The sequence below is a fragment of the Dermacentor albipictus genome, chromosome 1, assembly GCF_038994185.2.
Source record: "Dermacentor albipictus isolate Rhodes 1998 colony chromosome 1, USDA_Dalb.pri_finalv2, whole genome shotgun sequence".
Lineage (NCBI taxonomy): Eukaryota > Metazoa > Arthropoda > Arachnida > Ixodida > Ixodidae > Dermacentor > Dermacentor albipictus.
The window spans coordinates 151,606,943-151,625,558 of NC_091821.1; the positions used below are offsets into that span (position 1 = coordinate 151,606,943).

Below are 18,616 nucleotides of genomic sequence, written 5' to 3' on the forward strand. Positions count from 1 at the left end.
CCAACACAACTGTGTAATCAATAATGAAATAAACATATTATAATCATCTGCCGGCAGGAGTCGAACACAAGACATATAGCACGGAAGCCCGACATAGAAACAATTGCGGCACAGACGCACACATCTAAAACGGCATAGAATGCCCCTTATTAATTTCTTGCGGGCAAGCCAGCGTCTTTATTCTTTATTCATGTATTTCCCGGCTTTGCCCGAAGGCGCTACAGTAGGGGGGTTTCAAGCTTGTTCACACTGCACACTTGCTCAGACGTCAGTCGATTCCACTGAGCGACAGTTTCTACAAAAAAAAAATAATAATTCGCTTACAGGTTCGTCCTGGCCTGGTATTCTCTAATTTTGTACTTGTGGTCAGTCCGTCCAGATATATAATTCGGCTCTTTTCAGTAACTTTCGCTATCAATTCCAGTTTTGTTATTAAATATCTGCTATACAAGTTTTAACCGCGATTTTTTTCGGCGTGACGAAAGTAATTCCCATATCAGCTCTTTTTTAATTTCACTGTAACTATTGTTCTGACCGTACCTACCCAAGACGAACCTGGCTGCTCTGTTCTGAATTTTTTCTAGATTATTGATCAGACATGTTTGAGATAGGTCCCAAAGAGCACAGGAATATTCAAAGATATGTCTTATACATGTTAGGTACGCCGTGCTTCTAAGGTTGGAATTTGCACATTTTAAATTTCTCTGAATATAATTTAGTGATACTGCGGCCTTGGCAACCACATAATCCACGTGAGCATTCCAAGAGAAGTCGCCCGACAACAGCACACCCAAATATTTAGTAGTTGATTTCTTACCTAAAGCGTGATTCATTACATCGTAACTTGCATTAAGTATTTTTTTCTTCTTAGTAAAACACACATGGACGCACTTATTCGTGTTCAGATTCATCTTCCACATGGAACACCATTCCCGAATAAGTTCAAGATCGGCCTGTAGTTCTAAGACGTTGTGTTCATTCTGCATGTTTCTATATATAATACAGTCTTCTGAAAGAGGCGTATATTAGAGCTGATGCCTAAATGAATGTCATTTATATAAACAAGAAATAAAAGAGGCCCCAGCACAGAGCCCTGCGGGGCGCCTGACGTGACCTCTAGATAATCTGACTTGGTACCGTTCAAGAGAACACACAGACAGCGTTGTGAGAAGTATTTCTCAATCCATTGAAAAACACTTGAATCTACATTAATAAGTCGAAGTTTTTCAAGAAGGATAGAATGGGAAACAGTGCCAAATGCTTTGCTGAAGTATAAAAAAATGCTGTAGATTTGCCCTCCCAAATCAATTGCTGACGCTAGGTCGTTGTAGAACTAAATCAGCTGTGTCGTACATGAAAAGCCCTTGCGAAAACCGTGTTGACGGTTCGTTAGCAACGCATTCTCCACTAGGTGTTTCATTATAGCCTTGCCTATTATGTGCTCTATAATCTTGCAGGAAATTGATGTAAGCGAAATAGGTCTATAATTAGTAACGTCCTTTTTTGAACCCCTTTATGATTTAGGACTACGTCTGTTACTTTCCCGTCTTGTGGCAACTGACCAGTAGATAACGATTTTTCAAATATTGGATAAAGGTAAAGTGAAACAGGGCGAGCACAATGTTTTAAAATTCTTAAAAGATTGAGATTCCTAAGCATCGAGATTCCTAATTCTTGAGACGCTTGGCGCGTTTCAAATTGGACACTTCGACAGGTTGAGCCGCTATTAGTAGCGACTGTGCGGTTTCGCAGAGTATTCTACACACGCGGAAGCTAAAAGCCCCAAAATAAGTAAACTTTATACTCAGTGGTGTGCTGTGTCTTTTTTACAGCCCCTCTTAGCACACATTCAGGGTGGAACGGCTGCGATGTTTATTTGACACGTTTTTACAATCTTATACATAAAAAAGATTTGCCTTATCAAACAATCAGGAAAAGAGGGTTGTACGATAGGTGGCCCTTTGCTTGCAAAAGCCAACATGTTTAGTCTGGTTTTAAAAAAATTAAATTTGGGGTTTTACGTGCCAAAACCACTTTCTGATTATGAGGCACGCCGTAGTGGAGGACTCCGGAAATTTAGACCACCTGGGGTTCTTTAACGTGCACCTAAATCTAAGTACACGGGTGTTTTCGCCCCCATCGAAGTGCGGCCGTCGTGGCCGGGATTCGATCCCGCGATCTCGTACTCAGCAGCCTAACACCATAGCCACTGAGCAACCGCGGCGGGTAGTCTGGTTTTCAATGATCAGAATAGACGTTACAGCCTATCAAGATAAGACTACTACTACATCCATTTTGCTTCCTTCTGTCTTTGTCCTGCTCTCTCTTTACAAGTTCTTAGTTACCATGCATTATATATACCTCTTTCTCTTTCTGTTACATAGCAACGTTGATATTTCGGGGTCATCCTCTGTTACCTAGGGACTGGTTCGCGCGTCTTTTAGACATTTATAGCCGACATAGGTCATAAAGTCTCCTAAATAATTACTATAGGAGACTTTTGCGCTGCAATCGTTCAACCACCATGGGAATGATGGGAAGTGCATGGATTTGTCTGAGCTTCGTTCTTATGGATCCAGACATTCTTGTGGATTTGGTTATTACGCTATATGCCTTCACTGTCGTAAATTTCAGTGCAATCTATACTTTTCGACGTGCCAGAAGACGCTGCAAACACACGCAATCGCTAATAATTTTAACGGTTCAGCTTGACGAGCTGGCCCAATCGAAACGCACCAAGCGTCTCAAGGCACTGACGTGCCCACGAGAAATTTGTAAGGGCATTCTATGCTGCTTGTCGATTCCATGCGTCCGTGGGGTAATGGTTTCATTATCTGGCTTGTGTGCTAGAGGTCCTGTGTTAGAATGCTGCCATCGGATAACTTTAATAATGTATATTCAGTTAAATCACTAAACAACCCACAGAAAGGTTTTTCCAAATTTTTTTCTCTAATTACATCATACTTCCGAAAGTTCACCTCCAAAAAGAAATGCAAAAAAATGTGTCATTTGTTCACAATCCATGACTCTCACAGCAGTTATTAGCACGAATGCGCAAACGGGATAACTTACATAGGAAAACTAAAAGGCAACCATTTAACATGAACTTACGTGCCAGATATAAAAGCTTCTGTAACACTGTTAACTGTAAAATAAAAACAGCTAAGCGTTTGTATTTCGAGCAAAGAATCTTACAGGCACCTAATAACACAAAAAAATGGGAGATTGTCTACACCTTTTTAAATAGACACACACGACCAATCAAGGTATCCAGAATTTTAAAAGATGGAGTAGAGCTCGATTCCCCTGCTGAAATAGCTGAGGCTTTTAGTAGTTTTTTTCTTTCCTAACACTCCACCTACTCTTGCAGAAAACATTAACATGAACCGTCTACCTCATTCATTCTTTTTATTTCCTACAACGCCAGAATAAATAACTGCTGTTATAAATAACCTAACAATGACAAGCACTGGAATTGATGAGTTCTACACTGCTAACATTAAACTTATTTTGCACCTAATTTCAGACATGCTTTCATTTATTGTTAATTTATTATTCAGGACTGGCTTATTTCCCTCTGAACTGAAGCGTGGCAAAGTTATCCCAGTTTTTAAGAAAGGCGACAGCTCACTACTGCACAATTGCAGACCTATTTCTATTCTGGCATTCTTTGGAAAAGTTATTGAGAAACTAATTGAAATACGGCTAACAAAATATCTTTCTAAATTTAATATCCTCTCTGCATGCCAGTTCGGTTTTCGCCATGGGTGTTCCACAGAGCTGGCACTTATTCAACTTACGGACCAACTAAAAAAAATTATTGACGAGGGATTTCTCGACGCCTAAGTTTTCATCGATCTAACGCAAGCATTTGATAGTATTAATCATGATATCCTATTTTCTAAGCTCGAAGCAATTGGCATTTGCGGTCCTGCCCTTTCGCTACTAAAAAGCTACTTATATAACCGGGTTCAAGTTGTTTCTGTTGCCATTGTTTATTCTCAACCGCGAACTACTAACATCGGTATGCCTCAGGGCTCCATCCTGGGGCCACTCCTGCGTTTAGTTTATAATAATGATTTACCTACAATTGTCGTTCTTCGACAAAATGCGTTCTGTACGCTGATGATACCACAATATTCACTTTTCATAAAGATATCTCATCTCTCGTTAATAAACTAAATGCTGACTTAGAAAACATTCTAAGGTGGTGTAATGTTAACATGTTATCTATTAATACAACGAAGACTAAATTTGTTGTATTCTCTTCACATCAGCGAAACATAGCTTCCATTCCACCTATCAGTCTTGGTCTCCACTGCCTTCATTCAAGTGCATGTTCATCTTTCCTTGGCGTTCTACTTGACTGTAATCTGAAATATCACAATCGTATTGCTCACATCAAAAAACGAAAATAGCTTATGGTATACGCATCTTAATTAAAGCACGCCCTTACTTCACACGTACCACATTGCTCTCACTTTACCACTCTTTCGTCCGCTCTCACATTACTTATGGTATCATATGTTGGGGAAACACGTATAATACACATATTACGTCTTTACAAACAATTCAGAACCAAGCCATCAGAATAATTACCTAAAGTTCACGCTTTTCTGATGCCACTTCCTTACTACACGAGAATAACATCCTTACTATTTCTGGGCTCACTAAATACAACCTAGGTATTTTTTTCTACAGATTTCTACATAATGAGCTACCATCGATCACATTTTCACCATCTAACCTGGCAACTAATAGTACCAATAGCAGGCACGTACCCAGGGGGGGGCCCGGGGGGGCCCGGGCCCCCCCCCGAAATCAAGTGGCATTACCCCCCCCCCCCTCCCCACCGACGCCACCACTCCTCACACATTCCTGAAGCGGCGCCAGATCAATGTTGAGACTTGGTCATTGGTCAGCATTATGCTGCTTTTTTCACTCCTTTTAGATGGCGGTAGTTATCGGCATCTCTTGTAATGTGAAGGACAATTTTCTCATAGATTCCGCACCCGCGCGATTAACTCGAGATGCGTTCAGTTGTCACCATCTATATTCAACCGTCACGCGCATAGCTGTTGCTTTTGTTAGTTCAACCTTCTTTGTTTAGGCTGATCCTGGGACCAGGAGAGGGATGCGGCTGTACTCAGCTGGTCTGTACTCTCATGGAACGAGTTGCGGCCGCGGAGAAAACGCCAATTGCGTTAAGCTTTCCCTTTGCTTCATTATTTCCTTCTTGAGTTACGGCTCGCCGCGACGCTCGCAGGTGCCCGGAACCATATACACGTGATATGGGTTAGATAAGGTGAGAAATAAAATAATGTGAAAGAACGTCCGTCATGAAACCCTGCAATAACCCTTAAGCCCATAAGCAAGATGACTGTCGCCTGTTACCTCGTCTGTTTTTCCCTAATACTATAGGAAATTTTCGTGCCAAATTGGAAACTGGAAACAAAAATCGCAAGGAGTTGAGAAATTAAGCGATCTACTAAGGGAGAGAGAGCCAAGGCAACAACCAAACTGCAAGCAAAAGCGAATAATAATAAAGCTAACCGTTGTTTATGAGAATATTTATGGATCAACATCTTTTTATTTAGAAAGGAAGTAGAGAAAACGCCGCCGGAAGTGGAGAACAATTACTTGTTTTGAATGACGCTTTTACAGTTATCGGTCGAACCGCCTCACGTAGCCACTTCTCTGCTGTGCTTATGTGAGTGTTTTTTAACCTTTCGCGGTGAGCGCAGTACGTCTAGAATCGCAGAGTCCTGCGCTCTATGCGGTTCTATGGGAATGGCGGCCGCACAGCGTTACGCAATTCGCGGAACTGTCAAAACTGATCAACAAGGCGAAAATAACTGATATTCGAAACTATAACATGAGAAAGACTGAAGAAGCCGTAAAAAATTGAACGCAGCCTGAAATCAGTAAAAACGAAACCTGGCATAGGACAGACCATGATGTATGCACTAAAAGATAAGAAGGATAATATCATCAGCAATCTCGAAGATATAGTAAAAGCAGCGGAAAAATTCTAAGCCGACCTGTATATAGTACCCAGAGGAGTCACGATACCTCACTTAGAAACAGTAATGAAAAGGATACAGAAATTTTCCTATAACTAGCGATGAGGTCGGAAGGGCCCTGCAAGACATGAAACGATGAAGAGTGGGAGGAGAAGGTGGAATAACTATCGATTTATTCAAAGATGGAGGCGACATAATGTTTGGAAAACTGGCGGCTCTTTACACGAAGTGTCTATCGACTGCAAGGGTCCCAGAAAACTGGAAGAATGCAGACATTATACTAATCCACAAAAAAGGAAACATACCCGCCGTGGTTGCTCAGTGGCTATGGTGTTGGGCTGCTGAGCACGAGGTCGCGGGATCGAATCCCGGCCACGGCGGCCGCATTTCGATGGGGGCGAAATGCGAAAACACCCGTGTACTTAGATTTAGGTGCACGTTAAAGAACCCCAGGTGGTCAAAATTTCCGGAGTCCTCCACTACGGCGTGCCTCATAATCAGAAAGTGGTTTTGGCACGTAAAACCCCATAATTAAATTTAAAAAAAAGGAAACATTAAAGAATTGAAAAATTATAGGACCTTTAGCTTGCTCCCAGTATTATATAAAACATTTACCAAAATAATCTCCAATGGAATAAGGGCAACACTCGATTTTTTCAACCAAGAGAACAGGCTGGCTTCTGGAAGAGATACCTTACAATGGATCACATCCATGTCATCAATCAGATTATCGCGAAATTTGCAGAGTACAATAAGCCTCTCTATGTGGCTTATATAGATTACGAAAATGCATTTGATTCAGTAGAGATACCAGCAGTCATAGAGGCACTACGTAATCAAGTAGTACAGAACGCTTACGTAAAAAGCTTGGAAAATATTGCTGCATGCGTGTGGTATTTGTTTGTTTGAACGAGGAGCGTGGGCGCCATCACTCCAGAAAAGAGGAGGAAGAATGAACTGGGCTCGCGCTGTGAATCTGACCAGTCTTCGCTGCAACCGTTGTTGTAAATATAATATGTAAATAGTTTCTCGTCTTATACTGACTCATCCTTCGCGTAAGAATATCTACAGAGGTTCTACAGCTACCTTAATTCTACACAAGAAAAGCAGGGAGATACCTATAGAGAAAGAGGTCATACAGGGAGACACAATTTCTCCAAAGCCATTCACTACGTGCTTAGAAGAATTCAAGCCAATAAACTGGGAAGGCTTAGGAGTAAAGATCGACGGCAAAACTCTCGGCAGCCTTCGGTTTGTTGATGACATTGTTCTATTCAACAACAATGCAGACGAGTTACAACAAATGATTGGAGACCTTAACGGAGAGAGTGTAAGAGTGGGGTTGAATATTAATATGCAGAAGATGAAGATAATGATAAATAGCCGGGCAATGGAACAAGAGATCAGGATCGCCAGTCGGCCACTAGAGACTGTGAAAGAGTACGTTTACCTAGGTCAATAATTCACAGGGAACCCTGCTCATGAGAAGGAAATTCACAGAAGAATAAAAATAGGTTGGATCGCATACGGCAGGCATTCGCACCTCCTGACTAGAAGCTTACCATTGTTATTGAAAAGTAAGGTGTGCATGCAATCAGTGCATTTTGCCAGAGCTGACATATGGGGGCAGAGACATGAGAGCAAGTTAAGGACCGCGCAAAGAGCGATGGAACGAAGATTGCTAGGCATAACGTTAAGAGAGAGAAAGAGAGCGGTTTGGATCAGAGAGCGAACGGGTATAGACGATATTCTAATTGACATGAAGAGGAAAAAATGTAGCTGGGCAGGTCATGTAATGCGGCGGTTAGATAACCGTTGGACCATTAGGGTTACAGAATGGGTACCAAGAGAAGGAAAACGCAATCGAGGACGACAAAACACTGGGTGGAGCGATGAAATTAGGAAATTCGCGGGCGCTAGTTGGAATCGGTTGGCGCAGGACAGGGGTAATTGGAGATCGCAGGGAGAGGCCTTCGTCCTGCAGTGGACATAAAACATGATGATGATGATGATGATGATGATGATGGAGGTGGTGGCCCCCCCCCCCCCCCGAAAAAAAATCCTGGGTACGTGCCTGACCAATAGTACCACCAGATTCGCGTTGAATAACACTTTTCTTTTACCACGAATCCGCACTAACTACGGTAAACAAACCGTGGAATTCACTTCCATATCAGTGTGGAACACTCTTCCTCTCATTATGAAAAATACAAGATCTTTACACCACTTTAAAAGGGAACTCAAAATACATTTTTATTGACAAATTAGTGAGAAAATTTACTGTAACCTTTTTTTTGTCCATTCTTTCTTGCTTTCCTGCTTTTTTTGTGTGTTTTTGGTCTTGTAAATAAATTATTGGTATTTTCTTCACATACAATTCTTTATGTTACCGTGAGATAGGCTAAACCTTGTTAGTATTTGTAATGAATTATGTGTTTTGCTCTGTTAACGTTCATTTCCTGTTCCTTGTATAATTCACGAGGGTTGCAATGTGGGCTATAATAATAATACCTTACTATATGCTGCTGTTGCTTTGAAATGTCAATTATCATAACTATTCTTGTACAGGAGGTCCCGATACAGTCTTTGTCTATGGGACCTCCTCCTGCATACTAAATACTTGTAATATGACCCAACTTCTAACAATAAATTCTGATTCTGAAATTCTGAAATTTATTATGCATTACTCTGTTAATAATGACGAGCTTACAAAGTCACGAAGCCGTTTGAAGCCAGATGGCCGACGTTTAGGCAAATCCATGTACTTCCCATAATTCCCATTGCAGCTCCCGTAGACAGTAGCGCCAGAGTTCCCTTAGTAATTATTGTATGAAACTCTGGTACATGTGCAATTTTTCTTTTTCACGTAGGTTTTGCTGTTCTCTCGTTAAAGTACACCTCAAGTGCACTTGGACACAATGTACAGTTCCGTCCGTTTTTTTTTAATTTTTTTGACTGACAAGATTGCCTGCTTGCAACACCCACGTTCGCTTTCTCCTGCAATTCAGACCTTGGCAATCGTTTCCTGGCACATGTGCGATTGGAGGGATAGCAGTTCATCATCGAAGACGAGAGCCACTGCTACCAAGCTTTATTGAAAAAGAAAGGAAGGCACATTTCCTGTCGTATCGGCGAAACGAATACAAAGCAATCGTAGAGTGTACGACTGGTCGTCTACACCGGACGTTTTGCGCGGTATACTGAGCCCGGTCTCGAGCGATCTAACACTCCTGCTACGATCAGAAAAGGTTGTCGCTTCTCTCTTTTAAAGCAGCAGTAAAACACAAATATCCAGTGAGACCGTTAGCCACGATCAGAAACGCCCATTCGTGGTCATGGCGGAAGGCGTGACCGGATAGTAAATCGACTACATGCGAGTACAATGTCCGATGAACCTCTTACGACACGCTTTCTGGGCCAAAAAAAACTGAAGGCGGTGGTACATCCATGTCGCGAAGGACGAAGTCCAAGGGGACGCATTAAAGAGACGCCCTGGGCTAAGTGCCTCTCGACAAATAAGTGTTTATTCCATCTGTCACGTGCAGAAGCTTAGTCTGCATCGATACAGCGCCGATATGAGTCATCTCAGAAATGATTCTAAACAGGTTTGAACATTTTCAGTGAACACTTCAGCGGATATTGTACAGCAGGTGGTACTAATGCTTTTGTAACATGGCGATGACATGAACTGTGGCGATCCCACAAAATAATAAAAAGGAGCGTACGCTCCCTCTGACGCTGGGAACATTACACTTCAGCGCGTGAGGCTGAGTGGGCTGCGTTCAAGATGGAGCAACCTTGATGTATGTCTGTGATGTGACAGTATTCGATGCACAAGCCTAGCCGCTGAATAAATGTCAACCTAGTGTATTCATTTGTCACTTCTGTACTAAGTTACGCAAGTTGTACAAATACAATTTAACAGAAGTAGTTTACTGTTCTCTTGCATGCTGGTAGTCAGTTTCGTTGCTCGCAACTCTAATAATGCACTTGCGACTGCTTTCTTTTTTAAAAGAGAAGGAAGCAGTATGACTTTTCATACTTGTCGTGCTTGCTCTCACCTTCGCTTCGATCGCGAAGGCGCTTCTGCATCTTTTCTGCTTGTCGTTCTATTATTTCCGGACCAAATACGCCGTGACTCGCAATGTCTCTAGATAATTCCGCTTCAGAATAGTTTCAAAAGAAGAAGAAACAGTGCAAATCGCGAGACCACGTTGCGACAGAATCTGAAGTAAGAGTCTAGCGGACGAAGAAAAAAATAAAAACACAAAAGACGGGAAAGCCACGCCGTTTTCTGGCAAATCGCTCACGTGAGTTGGCATTTCTTTCCCCGACTTCATTGGCAGCCAAGTTGGGTAAGATTCACCATTCAACGCACAATCACTGCAAGCTTTTTGGTCGCTTCTATCGCAGTAAACATTATAACAGTAGATATTCAAAAGTGCATTAAGTGCCGCTCACAAGATGCGAACCTAAAAAAACAGACACCAAGGACTGCTCAGGGGAAATCACTTGTACTTATTCAATTGAACCAGATAAATGATTATTTAATCTAAATTAACGTGAATGAAAAAAGCATGTGGCCGTAGGGGGGGACACGAACCCATGTCTTCGCATAACGCGTGCGATGCTCTTGCCGATTGAGTTACCGGGGCGCCGTTTTGCCCTCCACTTTCTGAAGTATTTATGTTTATCTGCTAGAACACGTGACGCCTACGGCTGAAATAATGTTCCACATCTGTCGTCAAGGCAGTGAGTAGTGGCGCTAGCTAACACTATCAGGTTTAGTTCTAGGAAACAAACATAAGTACCCCAGAAAGTGGATGTGAAAACGGCGCCGCGGTTGCTCAATTGGTAAGAGCATCGAACGCGCAATGCAAAGACGTGGGTTCATCCCCTTCCCCTCCCCCCCCCCTCCCTACGGCCACTTGTTTTTTCATTCACTTTAATTCCCATTGGTTTACCATTTCTTTATTTCATTTAATAAGTACAAGTAATCTGCCCTGTGCAGCACTTGGTGTCTTTGTTTGTTGGCTTCTTATGAAATGACTAATAAAGATTGAGCCCTCGCTTTCAATTCTTCTCAGTCATTAGATGCTGGTGTAATACAAATTTTCGTGCGCTGAGTGGCTAACACGCCTCACCCCTAGTCACTCTGCCCTGGGAGTCACCCTGACGTACGAGCAATAAACCGGCCATTACTCACACGCATACCTTTGGGGTTGGGTTCCAGGTTGGGCCTGTCATATATTTTCACACAACGATAGTAATTTCTGTATCTCTGCACCGGCTTGATTCTGCTGGGCGCACAACGCCGAAATACCTACGAACTGAGATTTCTGTGCAAGTACTTTAGAGAACACCAGGTAATGTAAATTAATCCAGAGCCACGCTTTGGGACAGAAAAGTGGATAAATTATTACATAGAACTGAAGCACCCCATTTGATTTCCTGGTCTTTAGTGCATTTAAACCGGCGCATGCTGCCCGTTATTATGCCACGAGTGCTGGCGCCTTCCCTACTTAGGAATCTTGTAGGCGCCAGCGCTCTTTCACTCCCCCGTCCCCCTCCCCACGTGTAGGGTAGCAGACTGGACTCAGTCTGGTTAACCTTCCTGCCTCTCCTTACTCCTCTCTCTCTCTCTCTCTCTCTCTCTCTCTCGTAGGCGCATAAACGCTTTTCAGTAAACGGCCACACGCATTCCGCGGTGCCCGCTGCGGCGAAAACTCCCTCGCTTTTATCACGTGGTCTGCTACGCGTAAGCGATGCCTATGCAGAAGATAGATTATACCAACTTTAGGGAAGCACCATGCAAGTGACAACGCTGCTCCTACTTTCACTCAAAAGCATTTTGGGCGTCTATAGTCGCGATTACATGAATGCGACGCTAGTGCATCCGTTTTCAAACGCATCATGATAATATGTGGCTGCAGCGCTTACCCGTAGCGCATCAACTCGTGCGCGGCAGCGTCCGCGACGAGACAGTGACAGTTTTTTAGCGAGCGCGCCTCGCCTCTAAATCGAGGAGAGCCAACTCCAGAGGCGACAGGCTTTTGCTATCTCCCTCTTGATGTACCAGTCGTTTACGGGAATTGTCTTAATGTGACTAGCATCCATTCAAGCTACTTTTGGCTTTCGCATTGAGGCGATGCATCCTCCTCGCTCATCACCTCCGTTTACATGAATGCGCGATGCACTTAGTGTCGCTGTCATGCAAACGTGGTTGTGAGGAAAATCTGGAACAATTCTTGCTGGTCGTAATCGGAGCGGAATTTTTCGTAGTCGCAGGTTGCAAAGTGCACCAAGAAAAGTCATAAAACGACTTGCACGTGTCTTTTTCACACGTTGAAAGGAAACTAAAAAATAGACGAACGCAGAATAGATTTCATACCGTAATAACCAGGCCTGAAAAAAAAAGAGAGAGAGAGAGAGATGTACATAGCTGGCCTCGCGGTGATAAGACATGATACAGCTGTCTGCCTTGCTTCTTTTTTTTTCTTTTTTTTACGCTTGCGCGTGTACGGCAGACCCTCCTGAAAGATGGCCTGAAAACGAGGACCTCTCGTTCTCGGAGAGGGCCGAAAGAACGCGTGAAGTATCGCCCGGCTCTGCCCTTTCGTCCTGCAGCGCGCGCCGCGCCGCAGGCGCGAGTGACGGCCATGTGACGGCTACCACCTACGCGCGCTGATCTATTGGTCCGCCCGATGTCGCCTATTCCGGCTCAGTTGATCTGCAGCGACCCAGGAGGAACGTTGTTCAGAGGGCGCCACCATCGATTCATCCTCGTCTCGCGGTATATTGGATATTTGTCGCGTCGTCCAGCCGGCCGTGCTCCGCTGCTCTTACCGCGCTGCGGTTTTCCACCATGCGCATCGAGCCATCGCGTGGCGTGCCGCCGGGCTGCTTTGTATTCGCAGCAAGCCGCTCCGCCGGCTGTTCAAACTCTCGGTCGTGCGCGCAGAATTCGTTTGCGAGTAACTCTATAACTTGACATGTTTCACTTATATTAGATTTAATTCTTATTTTTCTGCCTCGCTCGCGTTTCACACTATTTCTCTTAGGATTCTGCGTATCCATGCAGCCAGCAAAATGCGATGGCGCAAGCCTGTGCATCTCCTAATTTTAGCCACTTTTTAAAGGGTGTAGTTTACATTACCACTTGAACACCTTGTGTTTTGTTCACTATGCTTTACGTCCTCTGTCCACTAGGTAATGATGTCTCGTGCGTACACAACGCGACGTCGACTGTCCCCGCACTTTTCCAAATGCCGTTTTATCGTGCTGTGCAGTGTCACACATTTTCTTGCATTTGTTCAGGCTCCATGCCCTGGGCTGTGCTTCGTTTTATTTTCAAGGTCGACGCTGCGTAAGACATATTTAAGTGTCTCACTGGCTCCTATACTACGTATGACTTCCAAGAAGTCATTATTTCATATTGTGTGTGTGTGTGAAACTGGGCGCGTGGATTGTTTGTGGTGCGCGTGCATGCATGAGCGCATCTCTCATCTCGTGTTAAACTGCACACTTTGTCCTCGGCAGAGACGGAAAGTGTGCGTCATACTCAGAGCACTGCGAAATCCTGAGCTATCTTTGATAACTATTCCTGCACAGAGGCTTGCATTGAGCATCAAAAGGAAGGTGTTTTGTGCATACCAGTCTTCGTTCCCAACGTTGGGATACCGTCAAAGTACAAATATAGCGTTCATACGCTCAACTTGCTGAACGATGCTATATTCTACTTTGATCATAAGGCGTCTTCGTTAGATACGCGCTTGCTCGTTGATGTCTTGATATTTTTGTTTGTGGATATTGTCTGATTTATTTGTTTGTTCTACCCACTAATAGCGTCAACTGATGTCTGCATTGGCGAGCTCTAACATGGTTTCTGAGACAGTTAGTTGCAGGAAGTTCATGAAACCTGAAGAAGTATGGAATAGCATCCATTTTTTAACCCACGCTCCGATCCTTGTAAAGGTCCTAACTATAGTGACACGACAGCGTCTACAATAAAATCAAGATAGGTCACAAACAGTAAAATTAAATTCAATGTAAGAAACCGAGCTCAGGCCAGTATATAACTGGCTTCGCCCTGGTATTGCGCAATTTGGCGTACAAGTCTACGATTATGCTATTTTCAGATAGCATTTGTCGTGTCAAAGCGCATGGGCCTCTTAGGACGAATTCACTAAACTTTTCGGTGGTGATAGCTCTTTGCCACTGGCTGGCCACCTTCACTAATAGCGAGCCCAGCATCAGGATTGGCTGGAATTTGCTCTTTCCAACAATTGTACAATTGTAACGCTTGAACTTTATGTGAATACGGGGCCTTCGCTTGTAAAAACCGTCTGCCATTGGTCGGTGGCCTTTGTTAATGTGCTATAATGATTGGCTCGCAGCTATTACGAACCACTCTACGACATAAAAACTGCTTTGTGAATTGAGCCTCTTTTACTGTTGGGCCTATATTGGAATAGACCGGTCACCTTTGCGAAAAAAAAAATCCTGATTGGGACGGGTGCACGCTCTTGTGATCCTTACTATGGTGCGAAGAGCTTAGTGAGTACCGGCCTTGATGCCTGAGACCACATCATGTCGGAGGTTAATCGTTTGGATGCTTTGTTATGGCATGGCCGGCCTGGACTGACAAGAGGCGAGGGGCACACAGAAGTAGAGAGGGTTTCGGCGGGACCCAGCTAGCGCAGTGAAAGTAGACAACTCGATGAAGAGGGTAGTGCCGGCATCAGCGATTGGGCCGCTTCTAATTGCTTAGCTTGCGGTGGCTGGTCGAAAATCATGGTGGCGTGCAACGGAAGGATAAAGTGCCGCTAAAGCAGGTCCTCAGTGAAGGTAAACCGGCAGAGCAATGCCATGTATGTGGCCGAAAGGGCTCGAAAGCGCTATAGTGCTAGGCAAAGATATATATATATATATATATATATATATATGTTTAACGCAAATAAATCCATTGTTCCGGCAGCTCCGAGTAGTTATTGCCAGAGTGATAGGAGGAGCAGGCATTTTCTAGTCCTAGCGAAACAGGGCAGTCTGGCTATTCGAAAAAAAAAAAATCAGTTTTTTGCGGCATTAATGCGTCTTTATTTTATACAAGTCACGTTGACGGAGTGAAGTTTTGCGGTTTCGTTGCGTTGCGTCTGGGAAGAGAACAACAGTCTCGGAAGAGAACAGCAATTCACAATAGGTAGTGAGGCACTGGAAGTGGTAAGGGAATACATCTACTTAGGACAGGTAGTGACTGCGGATCCGGATCATGAGACTGAAATAATCAGAAGAATAAGAATGGGCTGGGGTGCGTTTGGCAGGCATTCTCAGATCATGAACAGCAGGTTGCCATTATCCCTCAAGGGAAAAGTGTATAATAGCTGCGTCTTACCAGTACTCACCTACGGGGCAGAAACCTAGAGGCTTACGAAAAGGGTTCTACTTAAATTGAAGGCGACGCAACGAGCGATGGAAAGAAGAATGATGGGTGTAACGTTAAAGGATAAGAAAAGAGCAGATTGGGTGAGGGAGCAAACGCGAGTTAACGATATCTTAGTTGAAATCAAGAAAAAGAAATGGGCATGGGCAGGACACGTAATGAGGAGGGAAGATAACCGATGGTCATTAAGAGTTACGGAATGGATTCCAAGGGGAGGGAAGCGTAGCATAGGGCGGCAGAAACTTAGGTGGGCGGACGAGATTAAGAAGTTTGCAGGGACAACATGGCCACAATTAGTACATGACCGGGGTAGTTGGAGAAGTATGGGAGAGGCCTTTGCCCTGCAGTGGGCATAACCAGGCCGATGATGATGATGATGATGATGATGATGATGATGACGACGACGACGACGACGAAGACGACGACGACGACGACGATGATGATGATGATGATGATGCGTCGCCTGACAGACAGGAGAAGTGGCGCAGGCCGAAAAAAAAAATTGAAAAATAGCGGTGGGCTATATGGCGAAAAAGGAGCAGAATTGTAAGTAATTATCTTTCTTTTATTCGATCTGATCACGCATATTGAGAGCGTACACGTCACATCAGATAAGGAGTTTTCGCGGTTTTCGTGACGTCGCGTGACAGACAGACGATGTGGGTGTGACCCGAGCAATGTTTTACCAGTCGTGGAGGGCTGATTGCAGAAATGTAACAGAAACAGTTTGGAATAACTTTGCGTTATATCACCCCTCTATTTATTTACTACGGAAGGGATGCACAGTGTACACGTAAAGGTAACATTTCACGACTTCTCTCAAGGTTCAATTATGCGTCCTGTCTTTTCGTAAATTTTGTCAGCGTGTTAACACGCACAATGTCTCAATTGAGTAATTGTGTTTCCTGTTTATGAAATGTTGCAAGAATAACTACGAATATCGTGAGAGTACCTCATATGCCCGCGAGATGAAAAGGCACATCGATTGTGAGTGCGCGATCTTTAGTACTATCTTCAATAATTCAATATTTTCAAGTTGCGCTGAAAAACGGTGGACTAAGTTTACAACGTAAGCCACAAGATCATACGTATAGTTTAATTCACCAAACGCTTGAAAGACAGCGTAAACTGCTGGTGCTTGCGACAGCGAGCATGCGAAGTATCACAATAAATGTGAGAATAAGCGTCTTTACTTCTTTTCTTTTATTCGCCTGCATCAAATATAGAAGTTCGTATTTCTGCGACTGTCAACTTCACACGCCTCCACTGGCGTGTCTTCCGGCTTTAACACCACGGTGAAGCATTACTCGAGAATGTAAGCAACCAAAAAGCTTTTTTTTTTCTCGTAGGATTCCGACTGAAAGCAAACGATGGCATCTGTTTTCTCGGTCGTATAGAGCCACAACTCTTTACTCCCGCTGACCACCCCGAGTGCGGTGCAGCGTCAGAAAAGCATGACACCTTCAAAACGTCACGCCATGTGACGCGTTCACACTTTGAAGCTGCAGCTGTGCCGGAAGGCGGCATGAATACAAGATTCACGACGACACGCGGATGTCGCAGTTGGTCCCGAGCCGCGGATATAAGCTGGTGACGCCGGACGACGCGAGAACGTCGCGATCCACAATGAAGGCAGCCACCAGTATCCTTCTCGGTCTCGTGGTTCTTGCAGCGCTGGCCTACTGCCACGCCGAAGGTGAGTCGGTCTGCAGTGGGTGTCGCGAGGATGACGTGGGATATCGAGTTAAATTAAGGGCTTATGCGAACCCTTGCAAGTTATTTGACAACGTCGAAATCAACTCGAATAGGTCATGCACTTTCCACGCTTTAAGGAAAGCTGATAATTTCCTTGCATAGGCTGGTGCAAGAATACGAGAAAACAGTGTCGATGCAACATGTCACGTATAGTCAGCTTTGCTTTAGTGATTCGACATCGTGTCAATTCTGTTGTGTTGTTCAACTGGCCTGCTGCTGCAAATGTCTCCGAAATTTTAGTACAATGAAGATATGCGTCTTCTGATGCCTCAGTTACTTGAAAAAATACAAAAATTTTTTGTAGAGAAAAAAAATTAATGCGGTTATCACACAAAGAAGCGCAGCAAGGGTTTCCTGGGCAATTCAATGAGTTGCCCAGGAAATATACTAACAAATTTTACTGACGTGTCATTCAATTCAACATGCCCAAAAAGCCATGTTAATACTATCAACTTACATTCACCTTTTCGCTGAGCTACGTTTGGTTCGTTTCAATAGTGTACAAGTTAAGCGAAGAGCCCGCACTGCCTGGGCGCTATAAAACTACGCAAAAGTACCTGCAAAACATGACAAAAAAAAACTTCCGATAAAACTCATTGTCGTATACTCGCCATAACACAGTGACGAGTACTTTAGCTTACTTCTGGTTATTTATGCAACGCTGCTTTTCTTTTTCAACATATTTCTACTTCTAATGCTAGCGACTGTGAATGGAATAAACAGCGCGTTACGTATGGATCTGTCATTAGCGCATTCGAGAGCTTCCTAACTGTGTTCCAACAGCGCGGGTTAATTATCCTTGCAGAAAGGGCTGACCATGAAGAGCACGGGTACCTGGCCAGGAAACGCGGAGACGATGACGACCAAGACGCCAAGAGTCGTAAAATTGCTGGTGAAAAATCCGGCAGCAAGACGGGCGGGAAAGTTAGGGCGAAAGATAAGCAAAAGTACAAGAAAGCAAACGAAGGCAGCGAAGAAGAATAAATGTATCCGGCAGCTGGGCAACTGCAATATTATGACCCTTTGGCAAAATCTGTAGCCAGCAAAAATTAAACAAAAACAGCAGCGCATTTTCTTCTGCATTTTTTTAAAGGAGGCTCACAACACAACTGCTTAAGAAATCCTCGACACTAAACGCTGATAAGACGATGGAGACGGATGGCGTCTTCCTCGAGCCACATTTTATTAACGCACGCGAGGCTATTGATAATGCGCCGTTAGTCTGAGAGATTAAGTTAGAGAGTGATCGTCCTGCCCTGTTGTGAATAAGTTTCTTAGTACCGAAAGTAAATAAGTCAAATTACTGTTCTCATCCGTTATGGAAGCAATCTGCACAGGCCTGGTGTCTCGACAGAACCGCTGTGTGATTGGCCAGTCACTCCACACGAATTGCAATGCC

The 18,616-nt window shown here is 43.9% G+C and overlaps 1 protein-coding gene across 2 annotated transcripts in view; it reads left to right on the plus strand.

Moving 5' to 3' along the window:
• Positions 1-18,287, plus strand: part of LOC135902990 (uncharacterized) — a 448,955-nt gene extending 430,668 nt beyond the window's left edge. For both annotated transcript variants that reach the window (XR_011509073.1, XM_070527485.1), the window contains 2 exons: positions 17,026-17,158; positions 18,023-18,287. Coding sequence is in view for 1 of the 2 variants with exons in the window: in XM_070527485.1 (XP_070383586.1) it covers positions 17,026-17,158; positions 18,023-18,201 (312 nt within the window). In the remaining variant the exon portion in view is untranslated. The remainder of the gene's footprint in view (positions 1-17,025; positions 17,159-18,022) is intronic.
• The last annotated feature ends 329 nt before the right edge of the window (positions 18,288-18,616 follow it).